Source organism: Electrona antarctica, assembly GCF_951216825.1.
Source record: "Electrona antarctica genome assembly, chromosome: 18".
NCBI lineage: Eukaryota > Metazoa > Chordata > Actinopteri > Myctophiformes > Myctophidae > Electrona > Electrona antarctica.
The window spans coordinates 29,608,001-29,633,881 of NC_136799.1; the positions used below are offsets into that span (position 1 = coordinate 29,608,001).

At 42.5% G+C, this 25,881-nt stretch overlaps 5 protein-coding genes across 7 annotated transcripts; 3 read left to right on the plus strand and 2 right to left on the minus strand.

Annotated features, from left to right (window-relative positions):
• Positions 1–116: 116 nt before the first annotated feature.
• Positions 117–8,247, minus strand: slc25a29l (solute carrier family 25 member 29-like). 2 transcript variants are annotated; one of them, XR_013792326.1, is made up of 5 exons: positions 7,767–8,247; positions 5,639–5,682; positions 4,193–4,276; positions 2,519–3,371; positions 117–2,469 (listed from the first exon to the last, which is right to left on the minus strand). XR_013792326.1 is itself a non-coding variant. In XM_079528763.1 (4 exons), the coding sequence occupies exons 1-4, from the start codon at positions 7,792–7,794 to the stop codon at positions 2,607–2,609; spliced, it is 921 nt and encodes a 306-aa protein (XP_079384889.1). In that variant the 5' UTR covers positions 7,795–8,247; the 3' UTR covers positions 117–2,606. The 2 variants fall into 2 exon arrangements, 1 of the variants encoding a protein (XP_079384889.1); XM_079528763.1 differs by having other exon boundaries at positions 117–3,371.
• Positions 8,248–10,384: 2,137 nt separating this feature from the next.
• On the minus strand, positions 10,385–13,795 carry LOC306941841 (eukaryotic translation initiation factor 4 gamma 1-like; the record flags this gene model as incomplete). The annotated part of the gene is made up of 1 exon (XM_079527480.1): positions 10,385–13,795. One exon carries the CDS (start codon positions 13,793–13,795, stop codon positions 10,385–10,387), a length of 3,411 nt encoding a protein of 1,136 aa, XP_079383606.1.
• Positions 13,796–14,587: 792 nt separating this feature from the next.
• On the plus strand, positions 14,588–20,451 carry slc25a47b (solute carrier family 25 member 47b). 2 transcript variants are annotated; one of them, XR_013792303.1, is made up of 7 exons: positions 14,588–14,983; positions 15,162–15,205; positions 15,326–15,397; positions 17,409–17,591; positions 18,345–18,612; positions 18,713–19,113; positions 19,151–20,451. XR_013792303.1 is itself a non-coding variant. In XM_079528403.1 (6 exons), exons 1-6 carry the CDS (start codon positions 14,947–14,949, stop codon positions 18,988–18,990), a joined length of 882 nt encoding a protein of 293 aa, XP_079384529.1. In that variant the 5' UTR covers positions 14,588–14,946; the 3' UTR covers positions 18,991–20,451. The 2 variants fall into 2 exon arrangements, 1 of the variants encoding a protein (XP_079384529.1); XM_079528403.1 differs by having other exon boundaries at positions 18,713–20,451.
• Positions 20,452–22,183: 1,732 nt separating this feature from the next.
• Positions 22,184–22,709, plus strand: LOC306941957 (large ribosomal subunit protein uL23). Its single transcript, XM_079527600.1, has one exon. It carries the CDS (start codon positions 22,189–22,191, stop codon positions 22,654–22,656), a length of 468 nt encoding a protein of 155 aa, XP_079383726.1. The 5' UTR covers positions 22,184–22,188; the 3' UTR covers positions 22,657–22,709.
• A 1,125-nt stretch (positions 22,710–23,834) lies between these two features.
• On the plus strand, positions 23,835–24,398 carry LOC306942243 (large ribosomal subunit protein bL12m-like; the record flags this gene model as incomplete). Its single annotated transcript, XM_079528032.1, has 1 exon — positions 23,835–24,398. The coding sequence occupies one exon, from the start codon at positions 23,835–23,837 to the stop codon at positions 24,396–24,398; it is 564 nt and encodes a 187-aa protein (XP_079384158.1).
• Positions 24,399–25,881: the final 1,483 nt, after the last annotated feature.

The window sequence follows — 25,881 nt, forward strand, 5'->3', positions numbered from 1 at the left end:
TGCCCATTGCTGCCCAACATGTTACATTGGTAATATATAAAATTGTAACGTGAAACCCAATTATAAACTGTTGGATCTAAGTGTTATGTTACAGCATCATCAATCCATGACAAGAATATTTATATCTAGCTTTTATTTATCCATTCATTCATGACTCAAGACATACCACATATATATATATGAATAGAGAACAATACAGGCAACATTATCTGCAGCCCTTAAAATTACATTCCAACAAGTAGTCAGGCCAAGCTAAATGCTTTTGTTTAAAAGACTGAAATCTTGATTTGACTAAGTATGTAACAGTGACCGACAAACAAAAAAAACCTCAAGCCATTTCTGCAGCCTACTGAAAATGTACTCTACGCTTATACCGTATGTATAAAGGATAGACAAAATGACCCAGACATATTCACATTATGAACCTCACAAGCCATTTGTTCAAGTTACGTTCAGATGTTGTCATGCCATACATGCCTGCGTTACCTCAATGGACGGTGAGATTACATGAGGAATTTATAGATATTTTTTTAATTGTGAAACGTGTGAATTTAAAATGTTAAAGTGACTAAAATGATAAATGGCACAACAAATCTTAGTAGGGCCAATAGGATATCGGTCTGCTCTTGCTTAACTTTAAGGTGCTTCCTTGGGACATGGATACAAAATAGTACAGAACCTGATACAAAACGTATGCTTCAGGCATGCCTAATTAGCATTTGCTATGATTATCACCAACCATGTCATGTACCACTACCTACCCTCGGAGAACCTGCAGAAAAGTACAACTCATTTTCAAAGGAATTTGGATCTGTCCAGGCAGGGCGCAGTCAGTGCAGTGACTGTCTGTGACAGCCAACCCTGTCATCCAATTCAACAAATTCTAGAAACCAGGACGTAACACATTTTCACTGAGGACTGGAAGAAAGATGACAAGGCAAATTCAAGTCCTTCACACGCTTCAGATTGTATACAACAACACTCAATGATAGCATCCACACCAGCAGGTCATAACACATTTTGGATCAACAGTTTTGAGAGTCCCTGGGACTCTGCAGTAACATGACTTTTCATAGGAAAGTTTCACTTAACTGCACACAAGCCTCTCAGAAAAAGCCATAAATATATAAATACAATATCTACATACATGTGCTGTACATGTATATAAGGCTGCCTTTGTTTTTGTAACGGTTATGATGAACATGATATGCTCCATTCACATTGTATGAGAGTGAAAGGTTGTTTGAACTATTGACATTTTAACATTAACATCTGCTAAATGCATACATTGTAATTAAACTTCTGGAAATGAAGCAACCACATTTTTTTTGTTGGAAGAATGTTTTCTTTTTTTTATGTTCACCAGGTCCAACAGCATGATGCTTTAAACGTGCCAATTGTAACAATCCAGGTCTAACAATGGCTTGAATACTAAAATAATGCATGACCCACACTGGGTCATGCTCCAAAAGGTTAAAAAATTATTAAGTATTTCTTCCTTTACACCATCATTGGACGTGACGTTTCGAGTCTACCAGCTGTTCATCAGACCGGTAGGCTCAAAATGTCACGTCCAATAATGCTCTTAAGGAACCAATACATTTAAGATTTGGAGCATGAGTGCAGACTTTATTCTTTGGATTCTCACCTCAGCCCAGCACCTGTTTTTTAATGAGTGGATGTGCATGCTTCGTTTGGGTCTAAAATAATAATGTTAACATTTTTACAACATTTGGTATTTGGAAATACAGAAACCCTTTTAGTAGGAATTGTAAAGAAAAACAATGTTCTATGAATGCAGCCTTAAAGACACGTTAGTGTTTCAATGACTTTGCATGATTACTGCTTGATCATGCACAGTCACTGTAACTGTTAAATAGTAGTAACCATCAGCTCTCTAAATTCTTGAAACCGAACCAAATAAAAATAACTGCTCAGTACAAAACCAGGGACTTAAAAGAAACAATATTTACACGTGCCATTGTCATCTACAAATATATTTATAGAAATCGCTTCTTTATGAAGCCTCTACTAGTGGTCTCTTGGCTGGAGCTCCAAGGTTTGAGTTCCTGCTAATCCACAATCAGTCCACCCTTACTATTGACATTCTCACAATAGCCATTTTGCCCTTACATGGTTCAGAACTTGTGAGAAAACCCACCCCATCAACCCAGTGTAGGACACAAGAGCAAAATGGCTGCCACGTGAATATGGTGTATGTGTATGCCATTGCCAAGCCAAAAGTCAGCTGAGATGCAGGGAGGGAGCACTCTATTTCACGTAATAACCTATTCCGTCCACTACTCAGCATCTGCTTCAAGTGATTTTAAAAAGTCATGCATTTGTTGTCAAACCTTGCACATACGCAGAGCATTGAGTGAACCAAAACAAGCCATCCCCCCCAAAATGCTGCTTGGCAATGACACACACGTAGACAATATCTGCAGAAACTAATAACTGATCATAGACCTGCGTAACGCTGCAACTTCCGTCTACACTTTCTCATGGCCATCAAAACCTTGCTAGGCAAAACAGATTTACTGATTGTTGGTGTAGTGCTGCTTGTTGCCCTGCAGAAGGTGCTCACCCGCCAGCACAGAACCACTTCACATGCTGGTTGGCTGTCCCTGTGGTTGTAGAGGCTGGAGGGGGACAGCTTCGCAGTCCTGAACAGGACACTCTTCCCCGTCACGCATGTACATTAAGAACAGAGTCACAGTGGCGAACGTGGTGGCGTTAACCGGGAACGCACGCAGCAAAGTGGACGTGAGCCCGCGTGTGAACACCCTCAACCCTTCCTTCTTTACACTCTGCCTGACACAGTCCATGATGCCACTGTACTTATTGACCCCGCCCACCCCATCTGCCTGGAGGCGCGATTTGATCACATCCACGGGATAGGTTGATAGCCAGGAAGCAATACCGGACATTCCGCCTGCGAACAACAACTTGGGGATCATGTATGGGTACTCCGGCTCGCAGCTCAAGGCGCGAGTAAGGACGTCGTAAGTTAGGAAGTACACGCCAAAACCTGGCGTCTCGCGGATCAGCGTGGTGGTCATGCCACGGTTGATCCCCCGGATTCCTTCCTTCTTGTAGATCCTCACCAGACAGTCCAGGGAGTTTTTGTACAACTTCCTTGTGGACTTCTTCTCCCCGGTCCCCTGCAGCTGCATGCGTGTTTTGGCCAGTTCCATGGGGCAGCAGATAACACACTGGATGGCTCCCGCTGAAGCTCCAGCCACAAACTGATTGAGCGGCGTATCACGGCCCAGCCTGCGCATGGCGTTCCCCTGGACACCAAACACTATGGCGTTGATGAAGGTCAGTCCCATCATGGGAGAGCCGATGCCTTTGTACAGACCCATCCCCTATGGGCAGAGAGTCACATTAGTAGGAAGGCAGAAAACACACACGACATGGACAAGTCAAGTGATAGAGTTCTCGACTTAATTGACACAGAATAGTAAGCGATAAAGGTTAAGTGAAGATAGTGTCAGAGGGAATGAATACAATGGTAGCAAATTAAGTGAAATTAAATTAACGTCCATGGCCTTGAGGATATTTTGGCAGAGATGGCACTATTGTTCTGAAAATGTTAGCAAAATGAAATGAATGCTTATTGCAAGTCATATCACCTGACTAACACAAGCGTAGACTCTGAACCTAGTTGCCTTCTTATTTTTAGACAAAATCACAACAGTTTCATGTTGTGTGTTGTGATACCACACCACTCCATGTCTGCGTATGAAACAGACATCAGAATTGTACTCTGAGACCGCATACAGTATACCCTCCTCAGCTCAAATGACAAAGATGTCCTAACCTTAAATTAGCCCATGCATGAATAAGGTCTTGGGTGACCCTGGCCAGCTGATTACTCACTCACCCCCCTCCATGTGAGGGGCAGGTTGGCTGATCTTGGGCTGACGCCTGTTCAGAAGGATGGGACTGTAACTGGAACCTTTCATTTGCATGTAGCCCAGGCTTGCCTCACACGTGGTAACCAGGGCTTAGTATGCTATGGTTTGTACATAATATACAAATCTAGATGGCACGTATTTCATATTTCAAAGCATGTACATTTGTGGCTCTCCACGTCTTATTTTTTTCTTTAAACCTCTTCTGAGAAGCGCATTGAACTGCACTTGAGGAATTATATATTGTAGACAAAATTTATATTTTTGCTTACCGACTCCTGGCGTGCGATTGTTTGGAAGCAGTGGAATGTTCCACGGTACAGAGGTTTGTCCACATTCTGAACTTGAAGTCTCACCTAAGAATGAAAACATGAGCCTGATAAGACACTTAAACAAGAACTATTGATTATTCGTTTTAGTTACAAGACCACAACCACTACACAAAACATACTATAATGCAGCTAAAAGGCAAACAAGCATGTAGCAGTATTCTAAAATGGGTTCATTCCAGGGAAAAGGGGATAGAGTTAAAAAGGAAGAATTGACATAAAACTGGAAGGGTAACAAGACAAAGTACCTGTACTTTGTATTTCTATAACTCAAGAAAACATGTTTGGGTGAGAGAAACAGAAGACCTTGACCATACTTACTAGGTCACATTTCCGTGGAGAGGTTGTTTATTTTTCTCTCTCATCTACAACAAAGTGACACTGTTGCCGTTAAAAGACAGCCTCCCCCAACCCACAACAGACACCGGCTCAGAGGGAGAAATTGAAAGCAAGACAGGAAAAGAGCTTCAACCTAAATCTACCCATCTACCGCTCCAAGGTAAACAATGGGCCAGGCCACGCTCAACTTAAAACGCATAATACTGTCCCTTGAAACTAAGAACAAAAACTACAGAACTGTTTAAACAAGTGAGTCATGTCTGCAAATCATCCAAATGTGTACTACAAAACAAAGTAACAAACTAGTTAAAAAAAAGCCTCAGTCTTGGGGTTAACTTTTTAAGTGGCTTAAATAATGTCATTACCTCAATACATCATGAAATGTTCTGCACCAAATCTGGTCTATGCTTACTAAATCCCATTCCTCTAGTGAGACTGATGTGTTACTCATCATAAATCATATAGAATTGTCAGCAAAGTATACTATCCTAGTATGAAAGCTCATTCAGTTGCATGTACAGTACACGTACTATGGCATGCCTTTCTGAGCTTCAATGTACACCGCAAACATGCACAACATGCAATGCACTTTGTTTAGCTTGGGGAAAATTCACACTTGCTGGTAAGACATGTCATATACTCTGCACTAACATAAATAATAAACAAGTTACTGGATGAGATGTGCGAGAGTTATATTATTCATTCTGTTCTATCATTGTACTCCGTTGCAGAAAGACAGTATCAAAGGGACATTTCAAAGTCATCTCAGTTTTGAGAAATAAAACAAATGCTGGTATAAAATTTGTCTCAAGATGATACAGATGTTAACTGTACATCCTCGAATCAAAACGCCACCTACCTGGGGTTACATTGTCCCAGTTTTGCAATTATTCATTTAAGTAAAGTGAACGTTTTTTAGTTCAGCTTGTGGGTTAAGGGTGTACATCTGGGTCAGCTGGACGGAAATTAGCAGGTTTATAACACCGTCATAGCTAAGCACTGTCATGATTCATTTCTGAAACTAGGCCAACTACAATGAAAGAAACCTACCTTCACAGTGTCAAAAGGATGTCCGACCAAAACACCAGCAGCACCTGAAATAACAAAACAAAAAAACGTTAGATTTGTCAGATGCAACATATTCAGGGTGTTAATAATAAATCATTTGGAATAATGTCACTGAACTGATAAACTTAGATTAATTAATACAATGAAAGATTGTTGAAAGAAATGCCCTACTTGTGCCAAATCAAAAAGGTATACATGTGTGCTTAAACTCGGATTAGCCAATTCAGCCAGTCTGCACTGTGCCCAGTGACGACAGTCTAACAGTGTTCGTCCTTGACTTATGCTGATGAGAAGCGATTATACAACATTTCTGACCAAGACCTGCTATTGGCCAACATGCATTCCTCTCCTCAGACAAAGAAAACAGATATTTTCAGATTACTGAGAGAACATGTGTTTCAAACTGAACATTTGTAATTGTAGTCAGTTCAAATACCATACTACACATACTGCAAACTAGATTATCTTAAATCCAGTTGCTCCAGTTTCCACTCTTTGGCATACATCATGCATGCACATCAACCAAATATACGTATAAATAATACACAGTCACACACCTATACAATCACGTGCCAAATCTACTGTAGATAAACACTTTTTCAACTCAGTTATTGCATTTCTCTTGGATGTTCATTCATTTAGCCCATTAAGATTGGGAAAGCCTATATATACACATTGTTATACCTTTAAAACCGGTTAGGCATCTGTCATTTTAGATGTTGGATTATTACATCTGCCTCAGGTCTAACTGGGTTAGGTAAATAACATACATTTTGACCGGCCTAATAGTTGCAGCTATGACAGTGTCCTTCCTTATGTTACCGATTAGGTGAGACTCTTTGTGTTATTGATTAGGTGTGATGTGATCTTGGATCTTGCTTGCTTCAGTAGCAGGATAAATGAACTGATAATATGAATATCCCCATCTAAAAAATAACCAGTGGAGGCAGAGGGGCATGGGCCCCGTTTTGTTTTCACAGGTAAATGCATCTTGGGCGTGTTTCTTTTAGATGTTAATGTCCAGGCTGGCACACAGTAACACATACATATCAAGTATATCAATACACACACATTTCATGTTATTTAAACCTTCAGCTGTGATTTCCTGTCAAATGTCTATAAATGACCGAATACATGGATGACAATGGAGAAATACAGTTCTGTGACTCTATGTCTCTATGGCTACCAACTTACCAAGTACAGACAACTAAAGGAAGAATTATAACCAAATATACTTCTGCTATTACCCTTTACCCTAAACCTAACATGCCTGCCTGGTGCAGACAAAACAGTTGACAAAATTCCCAAAGTCTAGCTTTATCCAACCTTGACTTTCACAAAGCTGGACCTGGACCACAAAACAAACATTGCAAATATGATAACTATCAATTGAGGAAACCGAGAAAAGGTCTGCTGTCAAAATATAACAATCTGTGGGAATAATGAATAATATCTGATTTGTATACTGGCACATCACAAGCAACAGTGAGTGCCCTTACCTGTATGAGCACAAGGTAAGGAATGCACACGTCATAAGATTGGTCTACTGTCATTGTGAAAGAGGATGTCTGGTCATGATGTCACACAAAATAGATGACTGTGTTTAACTCTGGTCTAGTTTTTATAAAGTAAAATCTACTCTGATGTACAAATTGAACCCAATAGAAATGGAACGAATGGTCCATTTGTTGAACCCGTTATTGTTCTCAAAAAGAGGGGTCCAGGAAAGGCAGGGTTCGGCGGGCTACTGTAACTCAAATTGAATACAATAGACACGTAATTTGTATACTCTCAGAATTGTGGGGATCCTTGGAATTAAAAGGTTTGAGAACCTGTATTGAAGTAACTGTGATAGCATGTTGACAAAATCCAAGATACAACGTGGCGGTGCAGGACAGGAAGTAGTTCATAGCCACGCTTTTCCCGGCAATCAAAAACGCACACGCCTATATTTTGTAAACTGTAAACTATCAAGTATCAACTATGTCATAATTATTAACCTCGCGTCACCAGACTTTCCACCTCGGAGTAAGAATAAGATGCGTCCACTTTACCTATGTAACCAACCATAAACTATACATAAGAATGTACATTTAAAATAACTACTTACCTCCTATGCATCCTGCAAGGAAGTCCATTCCTTAAAAAAAATATCTAACACAGTAATTAATTATAGTGTCAATCTTGCTGCTAACCTAACCCTTATATTATACCAAGAACTCCTGACGAATTATTTAAGTTTTAGCGTGGCCTGACTTCTTTTACAACTCGACTTAATGTGTGTAAGCCGAGCTGGTGTAGCTCTTCCTGGGTTAAACCAAACTGCTGATGCTAAAATGCTAACATAAGCTACCCAATCTCTTAACAAAATGTAATCTGGGATGCACTACAGCCCAATCAATCAATCTGACAGATAATGCTGAAGTTCTAAAATAATGTGCCCTCACTGTTGTTAAGCCACTAAAGCCAGCTGTTTAATTTTGACGTTGCAGTTTCTCTCAAGTCTTTTCTATTTCTGTGTGTGTCCGTGTGCCTGCCTGCCCTGTGTGTATGTCAAGGGGAAGTTTGTCCTTATTGAGCAAGTCCAATCACATCACCTCGTACAAGACAACTCCCCCACCGCCCCTCCACTTCATTGGTTAGAGCCATGTGCATTGCAGGAGTCATGCACTGTAAAGTCCTGTTTATTTAAAGGTGAGATCCTGGATTTATTTTCATAAATACATAGAGACAAGTTTAGAACTTTAAATACCTTTTTTTTGAAGGAAAATAAATAACCATTACTGCATTAAAAGTAGGCCTATTAAATCACCAAACTATAGGTTTAAAAAATTGTCAAATATTGGACAAATTGTCAAATAATATTTAAGAAAGGGGCAACAATTGCAAAAATAGCTGAGCTACATTCTCACAGCGAACCAAGTCAAATTAAATGGAATGTCTACAATTCCGACAAGTTCTTGTCAGGGGGATGGGGGTGGGGCTGGAGGGTGGGGAGGTCCCCAGTTCAAATATGATTATTTTGGGGGTCATCATGGCCTGAAATCTCTGGACTCTCTTACCCCAATCTGTTAAATACTCAGTGTTGATTTAACTTGGACAGTGTACTCTTACAGACGCGTGATTCATAAGGTCCATTTGGAGCACTGGTGGTCCCTGGACTAGACGTTGAGAACCAGTGTGTTGATGTATGATGTACAATGTACTACATTGTAGATGCATGTTTATACAATATAATAGCTACATGTGATGTGCAGTGGTTCTGTGGTTGGCTGTAGGTGGTCTCCCTACTCTTCCATTGAGAAATTTAGACCTGGTGGTATAGGTAGGATAACCTGGTGAACCCCTCCACCCTTTGAAAAATCTGGCGAGGGGGAGGGTTATAGGGCCAGAGCGTAGTGAGGAGTTTCGCTCAAAACGGGTTATTCTGGTTTCCATTTTCCTGCCTACCCAGTAGGCTAGTAGGCTGCTGCTTAATTATCAAATAATTAAATACACACTGTATGGTTTCTTTGATTGGGTGTCAGCTGACAAAATAACATAATCTTCAGCAACATTCCCAAACACATGTATGCTCTGCTCTCTACCTGTCCTCAAACAAGCATGACAGTGTAATCAAAATAATAATGGTCAGATCGCATAGCCTGCCCTACAGACAGATTATTTATTTACTGCAGAGAGAACACATGTATAGGACACTTACTGGTTGACAATTAAAAGTAGTACCACTGTACAGCTGAAACTGTACGTGTAATATAGGTTATTCATCTGCATCTCCCATCCATGTTTTGACAGTTTTCACAGTAAACCACCTAACACCATTTTTGAGTAGTTTTTTTTTTTTTTGAGGGGCCCTGCTATAAACAGCTAATTTCTGTCTTAACACAAACATTAAATGCCATTAATAATGATTGGAGAATTTACGTCATATGTGTGAGCAAATCGGCTGTCTGTATGTCGATGGAATCCCTTGGCCAATAAGAGATCACCATTCTTGGTGACGTAACTAAGGTATGTTTCAAGGTTGGTATAAGGTCAATAATTGATTAGAGCGCCCCTCACTTCACACGGGTGGTTTGTTTTCTTTTTTTTCTTCATAAATCAGTACTATTGAACACCCTTAACATCTGTGAGTTGCTTAGAAAATATTGAACACATGAAAAGTATTAAAAAGCGCTTTGGACAAAACCTCTTTACTCCATTGGACCCTCAAACTGTCTGCTAAAACAGCTAAATGCACGCCCTCTCGTGTATTGGCAATATATAAAGTCACAACACCAACTTTGATGAGGCAGTGTTGTTTTGTTTTCAAAATACCAGATATAAGGTTTTCTTCATTGACTGAAAAATGTATATATGTATATTAGCCTACTCACACAACTTTAATGAAAACACACACACACACACACACACACACACACACACACACACACACACACACACACACACACACACACACACACACACACACACACACACACACATATGTGCTTTAAACAATTTAAAACAATATGGGGATCAAGATACATATAGAGACATTATATATATTTACTGTATTTTATTGATTTCTTTGGTACAGACTGAAAATTACAAGTAAATCACATAAATCATCATTCACATAATAATAATAATTAACAATTGAATAATTAATAATGTAATGTAAAACTAAAAGACAGGATATTTAAAAACAGCCTCAAACACTGTTTTCCTTTATCAGAGTCCACATGCCTACTGCGGTCCATGGTAGTGGCAACGCCCAGACTGATGAGGATTGGTGCTCCCCCTTGCCTTCATCTGCTCCAAGTTGAGACGCCAGTTCCCGCGAAAGTTTATGTGCTTGTTGCGGAGGAGATTCTGTACAGGTGTTGAGTCGCTGAAGGTCACAAAGCCAAAGTTAAGGCCCTTCCCACCATTCTGCTTGATATTGACATTCAGGACTTTTCCGTACTTCTCAAAGACCTCTTTGAGCTCTGCCTCCTCCACATAATAAGGGACGTTTCCCACAAACAGTCGGTGGGTGTCAGGGTACGTAAATCCCTGCATCTGTCTCTCTCCTTTCTTGCCTTCTTGCCACACTGACCTGGGGCCCTTATGTACAGATGGAGGGCCTCCATGTCTCTGTGCTGTTGACTTCACAGGTGGAGGACCTCCAGGTCTCTCTGCTGTTGACTTCATCGCCCCACTGCGAGAGATCTTACGACTGCTGATGGTTACCCATGACTCTGGGGTGATGATAGAAGCGTCTGCTTTTATCTCCATGACAGCTGGCACCACCTGCTGGTTGTTCATTTCAGTGGAGCTCACCTCTTCCACTTGCTGGTTGCTCATGTCAGTGGCGCTCACCTCTTGCTCTTGCTGGTTGTTCATTTCAATGGAACTCACCTCCGCTTGCTGGTTGTTCATTTCAGTGCTGCTCACCGCTTGTTCCTGCTGGTTGTTCATTTCAATGTAACTCACCTCCACTAGCTGGTTGTTCATTTCAGTGCTGCTCACCGCTTGTTCCTGCTGGTTGTTCATTTCAATGGAGCTCACCTCTTCCACTTGCTGGTTGCTCATGTCAGTGGCACTCACCTCTTGCTCCTGCTGGTTGTTCATTTCAATTGAACTCAACTCCACTTGCCGGTTGCATATTATTTTTGTGACGCTCACCTCCTCCTGTTTGCTTATTTCTGTTGTGATCACCTCTTCCTTCTTCTTGCAGCTGTCAGACTCTTCATCCAGGGTAAACTTTAAATTCTTCACTGTCACAAAGGTGTTTACGTCCTTGTCCTCAGGCAGGAAGTCTTTCCAGTTTAGGCCTGCCTCCCTCCACATGGCTCCCACCTTTATATGGCCCATTCCTTTGCAGAGCAGAGTGAGTATGTGGATCAACAGGTCTCCGGCCTTACCCAGAGGAATGAGAGGCTTGGAAATCTCTTTGAAAAGCTGTCCCATGGGGATACCTCCTTCATTGAGCATGGGAGTGACCAGCTCAGCCAAGTACAACCAGAAATGGGGAATGTCTATAGCCATATCCTCTGCCACCTCTAGGATGTCTTGAAGTCCTTTGTAATACTGCTGTGTGGGAAGCATTCCCCCCTTGATGAGTTGGTGAAGCAGTTGCCCTGTGTGCTCTCTGGCAATGGCCTTGCGCTCTAGCGTCGACTCCAGGCTGGTCCGCACAAACACAAACAGCTGCTGAGTGATGTTCATCTCCTGCACGCACTGCAGTGCCTCCTTCATGTTGTTGAGGTGGAGGTACTCTTCAATAATGGCTGTGGATTTTTTCTCCAGCTCCTCCTCAGTCAAGGCAGGCTTGATGGTTGTCTGGCTAGGTGGGGGTGTGGAAGCGGCCTCCTGCTTTACATTCTCTTTTCTCCTGGCACACTCTCTATTAGAGCTATTTCTCTGAGGCACTCGCCTGTCTGAGTCCAAAGAAGAGGTGGCTAGACGGTTGCCAGACTCTGAGCTAGTATATGCAGGCTTGACACTTTCTCCACCGCTGCAGCCGTTAGCCCAATTGCCCCTCATATGTCCTGTGGAAAGCATGTTGTTGTTTAAGTCATGAACCGGAGTCTTTGTGATTTTGGAGAGACGTGAAATATCGATGGTTGCATGGAGCATGCTACCCTTGCGTGGGATGTGAGGGCCCTGGCCGCCACGCACCCCACAGCCCATCCTGCCCCCCGAGCCTGTGATGGAGTCCTTGGACATGAGAGCCTGCTGGACCTTCATTTGCTCCATGTGCTCCTCTATCTTTATATCTTTGTGGATATCTTCGAGGGTCTTGGGACCCTGGTTCCCTCGCCTGGGCACCCACTTATTCCGTCGGAGTTCGAACACATCCTGTAGCATGAAGCGTATTCTGGAGGAAGTCTTCCTCTCCTTGATTCTTTTCTCCATCTGGTTGAAGTATTTGTCCAAAGGTTTGGCCTTTCCAGGTTCCAGGTCCTTGCCAATAAAGTCCAGGTCCTTGCCAATGGTGGTGAGAAGTTTGCACAGGCTCTCCAGGGATTCCTCATCATGATGTTTGAACAGCAGTTTGATGATACAGTCATGCATGGTCCCCTGGTTCAGCATCTTGAGCTTGAACAGCTCCCCAATGAGCTGCATGTTGCCTAGTGAGCACCTCCTGACCTTGTTCTTCCAAATCTCCAGTTCCGCTTTGAGGTATTGCTTCTCCTCCTCCACCAGGGTGGCATCCAGCTCTTTCTGCTTCTTCGCACATATCTTGTCATTGTCAGTGTCCTTCTCAAACTCCTTCTGACAGCAGTTGAGCAGCAGCGTGCGAAAATTCACAGAGACTCCCGGTTTATCCGTGGAGGGGACGTTGAGCTCTATAAGACAGCAGCACATTTTTGCGTAGACCTCAGAGTAGGTGGGCTCTGAGATGGCCTTTTCAAAGATGAGGTTGATGACTCCCTTCAGACGGTCCTCCGTGTCGATATTGAGCTCTGTTACTTGTGCTGTCAGCTGTTGCAACATCTGGGGGGTCAGCTTATTCAGGACACTGCGCACACGCTTGAAAAGATCCTGAGTCTTGACCTCCTCTGGGTCGTCGATCTCCTCGCGCCTCGTCTTTTTGTTGGGTGGCTTCCAGGCCTTCTTGGCCTTGTTCAGCTGCACATCATTGGCAGTAAAAGACATGGAAATGCTGATCTTCCTGGGCTCTCTCTTCTTCTGGTAGGACCTCAGGCCTTTCCAACCATCTTCCATGCCAGGTCTGGCCTGGTTGGCAAAGGAAGGTGTGAAATCAGAACTACAGTTCTTGCCTGGTAAATAACTGTGGAACACCTGTTGCAGAGGCGTCATATTGGCCTTGTCAAGAACTATGTCAACGTCACTGGCATCTGGCATGACATCAGGTTTCTTTGTACTGGCTGAGATGAACTGGATGCTCAGAAGGAATTCTCTATCATACTTCTTCTTCTCCCTTGGGTTGATTGGCTGAAATGATTGTTCTTTGTACTGGTACTCTTTGTAGGTGGCGGCTGCTGTCATTGAGTCCTCCGGCTGGATGTTCTCTGTGTCCAGCGACTCCAGCTTGACCTCCTTCATGCTACACAACCTGTGTAGGTAGTGTGGCTCCTGGTAGATGTTACAGTGCTGTGGGACAAAGTCCTGACCGATCAGTTGGGAACTTGTCTGCTGCATCATCATTATGACCATGAGTAGTTGATGAAAATATGTATGTGTTTGCTTTGAGTTTGCCTTTTATTAGACCACGTTTGTCAACAAAAACGGTGGTGCGCGTCGTTACCATGGTAACGTCAACTTTGCATCGTCAGCGGCCGCAGCTCTACGTCACAAAAGTGACACGCCCACCTACGTAGCACCAAACAGATGGCATCAGCGTAATAAATCAAACAAGTTAACTTATAGTTTGTTATAGGTAAGATTTTTAGCTTAAACTAACGTTTGTATGTTTTCTATCTCAAGTAAGTAGTGATCATTGACCTGGATTAAGAAAGAAAAAATAAATGAAAACGGATGAAAACGTCTACGTTATTGAGTGGTGCAAACCACTCCAACAACCAGCTTTGTCTGTATGTTTGTGTACCTGTGTACGTGTCTGTGTACCTGTGTACGTGTACGTGTCCGTGCACAGGTGAGCATGGTTACCATGGTCACTGACATTACGTCAGACCACAGCTGATCAGGCTATATAAGACCTTGCACCACTCAGTTCACACGGGTGTGATTATTTTTTTAACGAGAAAGGGGACTTGAAAGTATGACGTAAATTAATGAATACAAAATGTACATATTTCCAATGCCTCTTGTTTGCATAATATAATGTATCATTTGAAATTAATACACATGGGACAATTATAATGCAATTGTTGTTGCACCACGAGCTAAAAATAAAGTAACACCGTGCACGAAACGTTCGCGCACGACGCACGTTTTGTTGACATGCAGTTACGTCAGAGAGGGAGAGAGCACGCACAGGCTCTGACGCACAGCAGCCAAGGCTCTGAGAGCAGCTAGCCAGTAGCCACCTGCTAGACACTAGCCAGAGAGAGTGAATGGTGTGTTGATGTGTGGTGTTACTGGTGTTTTCACCACGTTCTTTCTTATGTAGCTCAATTGTCATTCATATATTATCAGTTCAAAATCTGTAGACAATTTCAATTTGCTGGTTGGTAGATAAAAATCCGCAACAGCCACTGATCTCATAATGTTTAAGAGGTCGGACGTTTTATGTTCAGTGACATTGGCATGGTTTGCTTCTTTGCTAACGTTAGCTTGTCAAAGTCTGGCTAGCAGCTGAATGAATGAATAGCATTTGATAAACCAAACAAGAAAAGATGCATTTCGCAGATTTCATTGCTGGTTCCATAGGAGGTAAAACTATTTACACTGACTTAACCATAGATGGCAGTTAACTACAAGCTCACTGTTTGATATGTGCATCTAACTATCCACATTAATTACAGTATGATTGATTCAGGACAATGGCACTCAAGTTATTCTAACAAACTAGTTTCCAAATTCGTCATGATTTTTCATTTTGTGCTTGCAGGAGCATTCGGGGTGGCGGTTGGGTACCCTTTGGACACAGTTAAAGTAAGTTAATGCACACACCATATGCACAGTATTTTGTAATCATTACAGTGACTCACAGCGTCATAAATAAATACAGTATAGCCTATCTTTAATATTTGACTCTTTGATTATGTTTTGTAGGTGAGGATACAAACCCAACACCACTACAGAGGAGTGTGGCATTGTATCCACTCTACGTTTAAGAACGAAGGGGTGAGTGGGTGGTTCACACATCGCCTGATTGTCCACCGTCACAGTGAAGGTTGGACTTTGTGTCGCTACTCCATTTCTGTGTGTTCTGAAGTCCCAATCCATCTCTCTAACACACACACATGCACTCACTCACTCACACACACACACACACACACACACACACACACACTTATTGCCGCATTCTTAAGCCCAAGCTTTACTCAGAGTCGGTATCTTGTGTTAGCCCTGTGGTTCTCAACCCTTTCAAGCCACAACCGCCCCCAAAAAGTCATATTTGAACTGGGGACCCCCCAATCTGAAAAGCTAGGGAGGGGAATTGATACATTTTGATAACATTATCGATAGATTATCGGACCGGTTTTAAGGGCGTTTTTTTTAATAAAAAATCTGAGAATCTTAATTTCCCTCAATGTCTAACATGACATGAAAATCTACATTTTGCTGATAATTATACAGAAATAATACAAAAGGCATAATTATTATTATTATTATTCCTTAATCAAATATTTGACCATTTACAATATATCCATCCATCTTCAACCGCTTATCCGTAGTCGGGTCGCGGGGGCAACCGTTCCACCAGAGTGCTCCAGGCTTCCCTCTCCAGAGCAACATTAGTGACTTCCTCCTGGGGGATTCCGAGACGTTCCAAGGCCAGTGAGTCGATGTGTTTCCTCCAACTGCGCCTTGGTCTGCCCCGGGGTCTCCTCCCAGTGGGACGTGCGTTGAGGACCTCCCTAGGCGCCTCCGCCCGAGAGGCATCCTAACCAGATGCCCGAACCACCAGCTGGCTCCTTTCCAGGCGAAAGAGCAGCGGTTCTACTCCGAGTCTCTCTCGTGTGACTGAACTTCTCACCCTATTTCTAAGGGAGATGCCAGCCACCCGTCGAAGAAAACTCATTTCGGCCGCTTGTATTCGCGACCTTATTCTTTCGGTCATGACCCACACTTCATGACCATAGGTGAGAGTAGGAACGAAGATTGCTCGGTAGACAGAGCAATGAAATAAAGTGTGTCTTGTCTGTCACATCACATGCAAAAGCAGAGAGTTTTTGTGGCTACCAAGGTGGAGGGGACCTTTTTTTAACCAGCCCACGTGTGCATTCCTCAGCCACGGCCACCACGCTCGTGGACACGCAGACAGCATTACATTCACAGAAAACCACTCAATGATAGAACCGCTTAATTTTCGATGAATTATTATTAACTGTTTAATTGATTAATTTATTGAATGATGAATCATCGATTGAATCGATTAACTATTAACATCCCTAAAGCATTTGAAATTGTAGGCATTACATTTAGTTTGACTCGGTTCCACAGATAAATATTGTGAAAATAGCCAAACTACAAGCTCACAGCGTGGCGAGGCACTGTGAGCTACCCTGTATACACACTTTTAGTGTATGTTGGTTTATTTACTGTTTAAGATAATGTTTCACATTAAACAAATCATTTGGGGACCCCCCTGGGGGGTAGAGAACTGTGTTAGTCAACAGTAAGTTAGCCCACTGTGCTTAACCATGTCGCTGCACCCCATTCGACCGGTATCTCTGTATTGAATAGGCGAAATCATCCGTTATCAGCACCTTCGAATAGGGCCAATATGGCCATACTGGCATACTCACTGTTTCAGTATGTCATTATCACCTATTGTGACGGGTGATAATGTCACTGATGTCCTGACGGAGGCGCGCCGTGTCTGGTGGCCTTGAGAGCCATGTGAGGCACCACCGAGCGAGGCGCTAGCCGAGTGAGTCGCCATGCCGAGTGTTGCGACGGCCACCAGACCTGACTCAGCGCCGTCCGAGTTACGTCCCGATAGGCAGAGAATAGTATATATTAGTAGCCCCTAGTTTCCATGCCCCGACAATAGAGTTGGAAAGGACACGTTCAGCCAAGGGTGAGTATGCCAGTATGGCCATATTAGCCCTATTCGAAGGTGCTGATAACGGATGATTTCGCCTATTCAATACAGAGATAACGGTCGAATCCGCTGGTCTTTCCCTAGGTGAGAGGCTTCTACAGGGGCATATCTATGCCTGTCTCCACTGTGTCACTCAGTTCCTCTGTGGTGTTTGGGACCTACAGGAATGTCCTGCAGTGCCTCCGTCAACTACGTCATGGGAGCCCTGAAGCTCAGCCTCGAAAGCTGGACATCTTCTTGTCTGGGCTTTCTGGAGGAGTGGCACAGGTGAGCTTGAGCTTTGTGTTGGATAACACTGTCAAATAAACACTGTCACCCTGATGATTCCTGTATATATAATTAGCATATTATTACTGATGCACTACATCCATTGGAAACAGTTAAATAAACAAGTGAGTAGGTCAGAGAGGCTTATTAATGGTATAAGTAGAACAGAGTCTATCCCTGTTTCATGTGCAACACCTACCTTCAGCTCCGAGTCTTGCTGCACCAGCAGTGCTACTCATACACTGAGTTGGTGTTGCCACTTGCCAGCTACTAACCCATAACCTTGTAGTCCAAAGGCAAAGTAGGTACGGTATTGTAGCTGTGAACATGGAAGTAGGGCTCTTATCCAATCTACCTATGCACTTATATATACTGTATGGTTTCAGTATATTGCCGATGACGGACAATGCCGTTAGGGTGGCCTTAGACCTTCTTTTTTCTCTTCCTGAACCTGCTGTGGATTATACTAGGGACTAGTTGACTTGAACTTTAGCTTTAGCTCCCAGACCACAGAATGTCTACTGATGTCAAATGTTCAGGTTTTTTGGGTGCATTTGAGCTCAGAAAACCTAAAAAGTAATATGAAAAATCACAGAAATAATTGTTTTATGTCACGATCCCTTTAATTTATACTCTAAGCAACACGTTGTGATGTGGCGTGTTGTACCTTGTAGCGCAGTTATTTTCAGTATGCGTCACTCGTATGACGGCAAAGTATAAGTCACTCTGCCTTTGTGCCTATGCATTTTCTAGGTGTCAGTGATGTCCCCAGCGGACATGGTGAAGGTGCGTTTGCAGTGTCAGATGACTCCCTACCAAGGAAGCTCACAAGAGGTTCCAAAGCCAAAATACCGTGGCCCAATCCACTGTCTACTAACCATTGCCCGTGAGGAGGGATTCCTGGGGCTCTACAAGGGAGCCCAAGCCCTGGCACTGAGAGATGGACTTGCCTTTGCTACATACTTCACCACCTACAACATCATCTGTGAACAGCTGTCAGAGCCAGGGCAGACCCAGCGTGGTAAATTAAAACATCTCTATGAAAGTCCTATAAGTTATGCCATAGAAAGCTATTTTAAATGGTCTGTAGTGTTTTACTTATATTATATTTGTACTTACAGAGTGGAAAGTGATTATGCTGGCAGGCGGTCTGTCTGGGATGTGCGGCTGGTGCATCGGCACGCCCATGGACCTGATCAAATCTCGCCTGCAGATGGACTGGATGGGCGAGCGGAGATATCGAGGCTTCTTCCACTGCATTGTGGATTGTATACGCGCCGAGGGGCCTTCTGTCCTCTTTAAGGGCCTGGGTCTCAACTGCATACGTGCCTTCCCTGTCAATATGTCAGTATTTGGGATGTATGAAGCTGTGATTCGCCTTCTAAAACCCTCAACTTGATTCTGAAGGCTGCATCTTGGGCATTAACAGTGTGTTGATTTTATCAAATCTTTGCTATATTTTTAACTTGAACCTTGGTTGAACCCTAGTTTGTATAGCGGCATTTTGATTGAACCCTAGTTTGTATAGTGGCGTAAGCCATAAATAGCCATTATGCAAGTGCAAGTGCAATTCATGTAATTGGTCAAATCAAATAATGATTTCATTCACTCTTGAAATGGTTCTCAAAATCACACTTTAGCACATAATGAATACAAACAAAGTACCCTAGATTGTGCCAATATATGAAAGAAAAATTGGTCCTTGTACTTTTTATAAGCCCCCCCATACTATATCATGGTACTTGGTATCCAGGTATCAGCATAGGGTTCTACTAAAGTTCAAGTAATCTTTAATATATACTATATAAATAGTGTGAAACAAAAAGGTAGTAAAGTCTTATTCTAAGGCCCAAACCGCACCAGCTGCAACTCCTTGCAATTACTTTCATCTCCTTGTAACAATACAAACCACACCAATGCAACTCCTTGCAACTGCCATTGGGAATAATGGTTGCAAGTAGTTGCATGGCGAGTGGCGACCCTCTGGTGTGGTTAGGGCTTAAGATAGGATATTTTCTGATTAATTTTTGTTTAACGTTTCTCTTGCTCTGTTGAGTGAATAGATGTATAAAACTAATATAATATATTTAAGATGCTGCTACAGTTTTTTTTACAGTGTGCTGTCCTGCACTAAATCACAGAATTTTGCCCCTGAATACGATTTTATCATCCATTTGAGTAATGCCTTTTATCCTAATGCTTCCAATCAATGGAAGTTTTAATGAAATAAGTATTTCTGTTATTTTAGGCAGACCTGCTACCCCATTTAACTTACGGTAAATCCTGGCAGTGATGCAACATGTGTCTCTCTTATACATTACGCGCGCGTGCACACAAACTCACTTTCTTTTTCATGTTCAGGCACAGTTTATAATTACTGACATTTGCCAAAATCATCTTTGTAAGATATTCTTTGCTCATATCAGTGTGCATGTGTATTCAAACCTCAAAGGGAACAAAGGTCGGGATCATTTGTACTTGAATTCCTCAGACATCTGTTGTTATTGTTACTAGACCCTAATGACTATAATCATTTATGAAATCTACCTCTGTGAAAACATTTAGCTGACAGTACCTCATGTGCTCCAAGTCTTGGCTACATTATTAAATCCCACACAAAAATACTGTAAATGTTAGTTGGGACAAAATGTCCTTTTCATGACTTATGGTGTTTTGAGGTATGCCTTATTTGTTTGAATCAATTCTGAATAACATGGAACACAGGAAATCTGTGATATTGCAGCCATGGCCTGTGAATGTAATACTTTACTACAAGATTTTACACGCACAGGCATTTAGTGTTCATAGTAAATTAATATACTTATGTAAATTATTTAATAAACTATCTAAATGCTATCTATGCAGTTATGTCTTCAATTATGTATTGCCAAGTATTCAGTTATGCTTTTCTGTATATTTGTTTGAGGTCTTCCAATGTTCAGTTAAACCATTGGATAATGCAAATTATATTTTGACTAATTATGGACAGGGTTTTGGTCCCTTTTTCATACCATTACACTGTTGTAATGTTTCGCCAGTGTTTTGATGTGTCTTGTTTGTTTTTTCCATTTCTTTTGACATTGTTATTTTGTTAATGACACCAGACAGATGCACCCAAATGTTACACCACTAGGGAGCAGTACTGTGTCACATACCGAGGTGCCACATTATGGAATGGCAATTTGGCTCATCCTCACTATCAGACTTTAAAAGGAAACAACTAAATAAACTGTATTGACTCAGCTCAAATATAAGTGTATTGTCTCATCACAAGTTTCCAGGTGTTGAAATTATTTTCCGTACAAGCATCCTCAAAATGCTGTTTCAAAAGATGCGGTTTTGAAGGAGAATAGGGATTCACATTCTTTATGCCTGTTGGTAAGGCATTAGGAGTCGCATAGGAGCTAAATTACTTTAACCCCCTGATTGAGCCAAATCTACACACGCACACACACACAAAAACATGTTTATATTACTCATAAACAATTTGCCAAACATCACACACACTCCTATCCTCCTGGTGGAGACCTGTGCCCAGAAGGGCACTTTTTCTAGTTTTGTATTTCAGTTTGTCGTTTTTTATACGCTGAAGAAAGGAAGCTGGGGGGACAAAGAAAATGACGTTTCCACTTGCTTTATCAGAGGTGAGGCGGTAAAGAACTCAGACTTGACCTTTGCAGCCAGGCTGTGAGCCCTGAGCACAGTGACCGCCCGCTGTCTGCTTGTCCATGTGTCAACTTGCATATGTTTAGTTATTCATTTGGATTTGTTTGCTGTTGCAACCAAAATCTGTGGGTACAATCTGCGTAAGGAGAAAATCCCTACATCTGTATGGCCAGAAGTATGGGAAAGATGCAAGATATGCACTCGTCCGTACTCGGCCGTTCAGCGTATTCTGTTGTTGTCCATGAACTTACTACTGCAGTAAGATGAAGATATGAAGATGAATCACAATGCATTGCAATGATATATTATGAAGATATCACAATGCATCATTGCATTGATATATGAAGATATCACAATGCATCATTGCATTGATATGAAGATATCACAATGCATCATTGCATTGATATATGAAGATATCACAATGCATCGCTAGGTCTGCCTGAAGTGGTTTATGTATGTTTTGTAATAATAATCCTCAAGTGAAGTACAAATACCTCAAAATATACTTAGTTACTTAACACCACTTTCCACTGAATATTACTCCATATATGGAGCTATCTGATGGAGGTATCTAAGTATGACCGTCTGGGCGTGGTTGATCCAGAGCTCCATACATGGAGCTAGCAGAGATCTGATCTAGTTCTGATGTCATGTTAATATAGAACTCCACATACGGATATAGCTGACTCATTGTGACATCACTGAGTATCCAGCCAAGGGTGGCCGTTATTACCACTTGAGATTTATTGCACTCAGCCTTCAAGAAGGTCCTTGACCAGCTCCCACCAAGAGACACTACATCACCTTCCTTACCTACATTACCTTACAACCCTGATATCTCTGCATTTTACAGGGATCTTTAGATCCATTATTCCTAGTGAACAGGGATCTAGAAATCTTGATTAAGTTCTTACCGGACGCTTTACCCAACATGGCACCGAAGGCGAAGAAGGAAGCTGTCCCTGCCAAGACAGAGGCCAAGTCAAAGGCCCTGAAGGCCAAGAAGGCTGTGCTGAAAGGAGTCCACAGCCAGAGAAAGAAGAAGGTCAGGACTTCTCCCACTTTCCGTCGCCCCAAGACCCTGCGTCTGCGCAGACAGCCCAAGTATCCTCGCAAGAGTGCTCCTCGTAGGAACAAGTTGGATCATTATGCCATCATTAAGTTCCCCCTGACAACCGAGTCGGCCATGAAGAAGATTGAGGACAACAACACGTTGGTGTTCATTGTTGATGTCAAGGCCAACAAACACCAGATAAAACACGCTGTCAAGAAGCTGTATGACATCGATGTCGCCAAAGTCAACACACTCATCAGGCCTGATGGTGAGAAGAAGGCGTACGTTCGTCTAGCTCCAGATTACGATGCGTTGGATGTTGCAAACAAGATTGGCATCATCTAAACTGTGGCTGAAGGGAGTAAGAGACATGTGGAATAAATATTTGTAAAAACTTGAAAAAAACAAAAAAAAGTTCTTACCGGACACCACTGCAGCGGGTTCTAGACTCGGACAACCAGTCCCTTTGAATAGTATTAGTAGTCCTTGGGTCTATTTGACTAAATTAGGATGTGTTGCACGAGACGCTGTATACGGACCACGCTGCAGTCCGTAGTGTGGTCAAACTGTAATGACTCAGGTCAAACTGTATTGACTCAGGTCAAATATAAGTGTATTGTCTCATCACAAGTTTACAGGTGTTGAAATTATTTTCCGTACAAGCATCCTCAAAATGGTGTTTCAAAAGATGCGGTTTTGAAGGAAAATAGGGATTCACATTATTTATGCCTGTTGGTAAGGCGTTAGGAGTCGCATAGGAGCTAAATTAATTTAACCCTCTGATTAAGCCAAATTTGGGTTGAACGTGATTGGTGGAGCTCCCTCTGGTGTTGTGATTGTGGACGGCGTGGACGGCGATCACCCTATAGATCTCCATATATGGAGCTGGCCTGTTCTGACATCACAATGTGTTCTGACATCTGCATAGACTAAAAGGGACACAGACATAACTAGAACTGCACTCTGTCGAGTGCCTACTTGTGAAGGTCCCCAGGAGCCCTTTTCAGGGCCTCAAACCATACCGCACAAGCAGTTTCCTTGAAGGGCCCCTGGGATGCGGTCCCACTGGCCCAATGGCTGCTGTGAAGCTTTATGAAGCTGAATTTCAGCTTCATGTCATATGGGTAGCTCCATACATGGAGCCAGCAGAGATCTGATGTCATGCTAATATAGAACTCCATATAAGGATATAGCTGACTCATTGTGACATCACCTCAGTGAGTATCCAGCCAAGCACTATAAAGGGTGGCCGTCACCCTTTGAAATGTATGGCACTCAATCTTCAGGTTCCATGACCAACTGTCACCAAGAGAGATCTCCATCACATTCCGTACAAGCCAGGATATTTGGCTTTACAATCCAGATCTCGGCATTATACAGCGATCTTCAGGTCAATTATTCCTATTTCCTAGCCAACAGGGATCTAGACATCTCGGTTATGTCCTCACCACTGCGGCGGGTTCTAGACTCGGAGAACCAGTCCCTTAATAGTATTTTACTTGGGTCCTTTCTACTAAATTAGGATGTATTGCATGAGACCCTGTATACGGACCGCACTGCGGATCTCAGCATATCTACTCCGGCAGGACCTACAGAGGCAGACGCCAGCACTGTGTGCTTTTAGGTTACTCGAGACCGATTCTGCCATCGCCACCCCTCCACTAGATGGAGCACCCAAACAATATCTGCCCAAAATTCAACAGCTGGCCAATGACATAGCCAACCTCACTTTATTAGAGGTGTCAGACCTCAATGAGCTTCTCAAGAAAACCTTCAATATTCAAGATGTTGGAATGATGCCAATGGGAGCTTTGACTGCGGCAACCCCTGCTCAGGCCCCAGAAGAGGAGGTCCCGGTCAAGAAGGAGAAGACGTTTTTTACTGTAAAATTGACAAAACTGAAAGCAGCGGAGAAAGTCAAACTTATAAAAGAAGTGAAGAACTGCATCCTGGGCTTGAATCTAGTGCAGGCTAAGAAACTGGTAGAAGCCCTTCCGCAGGAGATCCGAGCCAATGTTTCCAAAGAGGAGGCAGAAAAACTTAAAGCAGCCCTAGAGGCAGCGGGTGGCACTGTGGTGCTGGAGTAGATCTGCACATCTGCCTGTCCACTGTTTGGCTGTGCTACTTTATTCTTTATTTCAGTTTGTCCTTTTTTATACGCTGAAGAAGCTGGGGGGACGAAGAAAATGCCTTTGGCGTTTCCACTTGCTTTATCAGAGGTGAGGCGGTAAAGAACTCGGACTTGACCTTTGTAGGCTGCAGTGAGCCCTGAGCACAGTGACCGCCCACTATCTGCTTGTCCATGTGTCAACTTGCATGATATGTTTAGTTGTTAATTTGGATTTGTTTGCTGTTGCAACCAAACTTTGTGGGTACAATCTGCGTAAGGAGAAAATCCCTACATCTGTATGACCAGAAATATGGGAAAGATGCAAGTTATGCACTCGTCCGTACTCGGCTGTTCAGCGTATTCTGTTGTCCTGAAACGTGCATGCGTTTGCCAGACCAGCAGTAAGATGAAGATATGTCCGTCACAATGCATCGCATCGCGACTATTACGGCCCTATGTGGCCTTAGTGTTGTTGTGGTTTGTGTTTAATCCACTGGCAATTGGAGGGTGGAGTGGAGATTGGAGGAGTGGCTTCTGGGCCTTGTTAGATTTATAGCTGAGGCTATGGAAATAGCCTAGAGAGCAAATACCTCGACCTTATAAGACTTCACTGGAAAAGTGAGAACACCAGGTATCAAGACACAAAAGATGAACTTAGAGTAATGTAAAAAAACCTGAAAGGAGTTTTTGACACAAGACACAAGTTCTTAAAGTATTTCTCAGATTTCTTTAGTTTCTTTCTTCAGATTCAGAGCGTGTACAATTGTAAAGGATAGAGGAGAGAGAATTCTCCTAAGTGCTCTGAATGTCAACATATCATTTTGCACAAACATATATACTGAAAAACATGTCATTGATTAGGATTCAGCTGTCACATTTCAATAGGTTGAAAGGTCCCATCAGTGTAAGATGTCATCAGGCTGTCATGGGCGTCTGATGGTCTGAATCCTGTTTTCGACTTTAATCACGTTCCGTGATTAGGATTCTGTTGTTGTCTATTTATCTCATAGGGTGAGAGTGTATGTTTATCCTCATCTTTAAGAGCAAGGTTGTTGTCGGGTTGTTTTCCATGTTTCTCCATTTAATCTTATTTCCCTTTTGGTATAATGACAATGACAATCTGGAGTGGGCGACAGCTGATAGTGGAATTAATACACACGCAAATATTGATATGACATCACTGTGTGACAGGGCAGTCCTGTTCACCAGATAGAAGAAGATTTACAAGGTATTTTTTAACATAGTAATAAGATGTGAACATAAAATATGCAACAATAAATCATATGGTAAGAAAATACCCATCAACTCCCACATCTAGTCACATATTAGACCATGTTAAAAAATCAACACATAATTTTTTTTTTTTTCAACTATCGAGGCTCCTTCTCAGTTTTACCCAGTAGCGTCATCTGTATGCTGGGTTTAGACAATGATCTAAAAGTGACTAGTGGGCAGGCAAA